Raw genomic sequence first — 4,276 nt, 5'->3', positions numbered from 1 at the left:
AAACCATAAAGTATAAATTAGTTAAATTAAATGGTATAAATGTATATTTAGCTCTTTAATAAAACATTTTAATCCTTAAAATCTATATTTATACATTTGTGATAACAAATTTTTTTAGTGCTATCTAAGATATTTCACCAATAAATTTGGTTGTTGAATATCTTAACAGCATTGAATGCATCATTTATTTGGTTACAAGTTGGCTTTTGAGGGATCTCAATTATTGACTACTTTATTGTTCCCTTTCTTTCTTTCTTTCTTTCTTTCTTTAGCAATTCCTCTGTTCCTTTTAACACACACCAAACCAAACCCATATGAAAAGCTGAATTAGATAAATCAATTATGAACTCACATACACTCATCAGATTCTCGAAATCTACTTCATATCTGGTCGTATTCGTCCTTTTCTCACTATTGCACCATCTTCCTTGCGCTTCAAGTAAGCAAGAACTTGGGTGGTGTGGAGCTCCGTTTCAGTGTGGGGAAATAACCGCTGGTTTCCCCTTTTGGGGTGGAAATCGTCCTGAACACTGTGGCTTTCCACTGTTGGAGCTTCACTGCCCCAATAAATTCAGTACCTCTTTGATCATCTCAGACCAAGAGTACTATGTTCTCGAAGTAGATCAATCATCTTACACCGTTACACTTGCCAGAGCAGACCTGCTAGGGCCTCTTTGCGATGCTAATTTTAGTACCACAGCCCTGCCTCCTGATATCTATGAGATTTTGCCAGGCTACAAGGACATGACAGTTTATTACCAATGTGATCCTATTCGTTTTAGAAATCAGAATTATACATGTCCTCCTGATAAAGGTCTGGTGGTATTGCTTGAAGAACCTCGGTATCCTCAGTCTTACTGCAATAAGAATTTCACAGTGAACGTTCCAGAGAGTTTCGTTGTTCCGGATAATTTTGATCCGTACTTGTTCAGAAGTGTTATAAGGGACGGGTTCGAGGTGAAAGTGAAGATTGATGAGATAGCTTGTCAACAATGTTCGTCTTCTGGTGGAATATGCAGCTTCAATGGTACCGCTCAAGTTTGCTGCAAGACACACTCACCCTCAGGAGTCATCTGCGAGCCAAAGCGCCATGGTAAGTTTTTTCATACATCAACCATTCTCTACATCTTCAAAAAAAAAATCCATGTCACCAATATACAATCATATGAATGCTATTTTTGTGTGTTTCTCAGATGATGAGATTTACAGACTCTGCAGTACACCGTTTTTATGTGGCAATCAGGGCGGTCTCTTGTATCCTTTCTGGATTCCTGGCAGAGAAGAATGTGGCCACCCTGACTTCGAGCTCAACTGTATCGGAGAATTCGCAGAGTTTAACATTTCCTCCGTGAATTTTAGAATTTTAGAGGCCAGCTTTGACAGTAGTATCGTAAGACTTGCCAGAACTGATTATATTGATATTGACGATCTGTGTGTCCACTATCCTGAAGATACGCCATTCATTGAAGAGATTCTTCCATTTGCTTCTAACACCGAGCTGCTTACAATTTACTATGACTGCATTGTAGTTTGCAGTACAAGTTGCAATTCAAATTATTCTTCCATTTATGTCGGAAAATTTGTTTGTGAGGGTTTTTCTGATGCTGATCAAGGTTACTATGTAACGAGAAATCTCTCGTCCCCTCTCCTTCAAGGGATTAGAGACCATTTATACGACGTGAGAGTAGGTTGCCGTCAAAACATCAGTATTCCAGCTTCTGGACCGGCGCTGATTAGACTGCAAAACAATAGGACTGTGGATAATCTAAAGAATGCTCTTGCAGAGGGTTTCGAGCTTGGACTTGACCAAGACTGTTCGAGGTGCAGAGACTCTGGGGGTGCATGTGGATATAATCACATCACAAGAAGGTTCGTCTGCTATTGTGGTGATGGGCAGTGTAACCATATGATGCGCTTCCAGAAACAAGGTCTTTTCCTTTTCCCAAATCTCCGACCTAAAATCATTCTCATTCTAAGTTATCTATATTATTAACTCATCGCTGGTGCATTCAATTAATGCAGGAATCTCCTCTGCAGCGAAAATAGGTGCTCAAACATATTCCTTAAATATAGATTTATATCTATTTATAGATTCAAATTGTTTAAATTAGTTCAAATCGATCAAAATTAATCTAAATATGTTAAACTATAAGTAATAATGTTAGTATAAATCCACAAATTTGTTTTGTATATCTTTTTTGGGTCAAAATTTTGTTTTGTATATCTAATTTTGATAATTCATCAGACTAATTTAATAACTAAACTCGAACATCAAAATATCTCACATAAATGTAAAATATATAAAAAATAAATCAATAATTTGTTAAAGCCTAGATCTAGATTCCAAAAATTCAGCATAGTCTCTATTTTTCTATAAAGAGCCTAGCTACCTCCTAGTATTTCTTGAACATTGATAACTCCATCCAAACAAAGTTTTCTTTTCTTACAATTTTTTGGTTTCAGGCTTAGTAGCAGGTGTGGTTCTGTCTATGTTTCTTGTCTTAGCATTGGGTCTCCGAATTCTCCGAAAGAAGAAGAGAAGACCATCACATGATCTACATCAACGGAACCTCAAGACTCTTAATCCACTGAAGCAGTATAGTTTCTCAGAAGTGAAGAGAATAACAAAATCATTCGCCGAAATGGTTGGGAAAGGCGGATTTGGAACTGTCTATAGAGGCACCCTTTCTGATGGACGTATCGTCGCAGTGAAGATTTTAAAAGACTCAAAGAGTAATGGGGAAGACTTCATCAATGAAGTTGCGAGCATCAGCCAAACTTCTCATGTCAACATTGTTACTCTGCTAGGATTTTGCTCTGAAGGTACCAAAAGAGCAATTATTTATGAATTTTTAGAGAATGGATCTCTTGATAAGTTCATCTCAAGCAAGAGGTCGCCAGATATGGATTGGAAGGTGCTATATGAGATTGCAGTAGGCGTTGCTCGTGGTCTGGAGTACTTGCACCATGGCTGCAGGACAAGGATTGTACATTTCGACATAAAACCGCAGAATGTACTCTTAGATGACAATCTTTGCCCTAAAGTTTCAGACTTCGGGCTTGCTAAGCTCTGTGAGAGGGAAGAAAGCATGTTGTCACTGCTAGACACAAGAGGAACTATAGGATACATTGCACCCGAAGTGTTTTCAAGAGTGTACGGTCGAGTCTCGCACAAGTCAGATGTGTATAGCTACGGAATGTTGGTTCTTGAGATGATAGGAGCAAGGACCAAAACAACAACGGTAGATAGTTCATCTAGCACAAGCTCAATGTACTTTCCTGAATGGATATATAGGGATCTTGAGAAAGAAGAAAATGGAAGGCTTCTTGAAAACGATATCAACAGCCAAGAAGAAGAAGAGATAGCAAAGAAGATGACAATGGTGGGTTTGTGGTGTATTCAGGCTTGGCCATCAAATCGTCCACCGATGAATAGAGTGATAGAGATGATGGAAGGTAACTTGAATGCTCTTGAGTTCCCTCCTAGGCCTGCAGGTTCACAAATTCCAGAAGCGCCTCTTCTGGAATCTTCTGTGCTCTCAAATGACATTTCGATTTCTGAAGAGTATGATCCATGAATGTAGCATAAAGAAAAAAATGTTTGTAGAACCGTATTTTTGATTTATGTTCGCCGCATTGTGACTATATTTGATATAAGCTCTGCTCTTTTGGGAGACGCAGCGTCTGCGGCGAACTATCAGATTTAACAAACAAACCAGAAAATTTTAAGTGCAGCGTTGTTATATCCTTCCCGCCGCCGACTGACGCTACCCAACTTTTCCGCTTTTTCTTCCCGCTATAAAAAACAGCGTCTCCCGTACATGTCGTGATGTGTGGCTCACGTCAATTGGCGTCAATTGTTGTTATCCTTTGACTCTTTATTTTATTTTACTGCTGACCTGTCAATTTAAACTCTCTTGTATTTTGGTGATGCTCGCAGCAGACGCTGCGTTTATTAACTAGTGATTCATAATCGTTTAAGATAAAGCTTAATATATAATCTTAAACAGTACACAAGGCTAACTATTTAGATTATTTCCAACCAATCTATAGTCTAACTAGAATTTTACCTGTATAGACCGCACCAACCCATGAATCAATGGAACAAAGAACATTCACCTCTAAGCTTCGGATTGTGTGGAAGTTATTAGAGATATGTTGGGCCGGAAGATATGTATCTTACGGACCAAGTCTGTGAAACCCGTGAAACCCATGAAGACCCTCAAGACTAGAAGGAAAGACTTGAAGATCAAGTTAATCTCAAGATATTCTTAGC

The 4,276-nt window shown here is 38.6% G+C and overlaps 1 protein-coding gene across 1 annotated transcript; it reads left to right on the top strand.

Moving 5' to 3' along the window:
- The first annotated feature begins 284 nt into the window (after positions 1-284).
- On the top strand, positions 285-3,628 carry LOC108814614 (LEAF RUST 10 DISEASE-RESISTANCE LOCUS RECEPTOR-LIKE PROTEIN KINASE-like 2.8). Its single transcript, XM_018587223.2, has 4 exons — positions 285-1,093; positions 1,194-1,928; positions 2,023-2,046; positions 2,464-3,628. Exons 1-4 carry the CDS (start codon positions 343-345, stop codon positions 3,576-3,578), a joined length of 2,625 nt encoding a protein of 874 aa, XP_018442725.1. The 5' UTR covers positions 285-342; the 3' UTR covers positions 3,579-3,628.
- The last annotated feature ends 648 nt before the right edge of the window (positions 3,629-4,276 follow it).

This window comes from Raphanus sativus, unplaced genomic scaffold, assembly GCF_000801105.2.
Source record: "Raphanus sativus cultivar WK10039 unplaced genomic scaffold, ASM80110v3 Scaffold5290, whole genome shotgun sequence".
Classification (NCBI taxonomy): Eukaryota; Viridiplantae; Streptophyta; class Magnoliopsida; order Brassicales; family Brassicaceae; genus Raphanus; species Raphanus sativus.
This window is presented reverse-complemented; position numbering and strand designations above follow the sequence as displayed.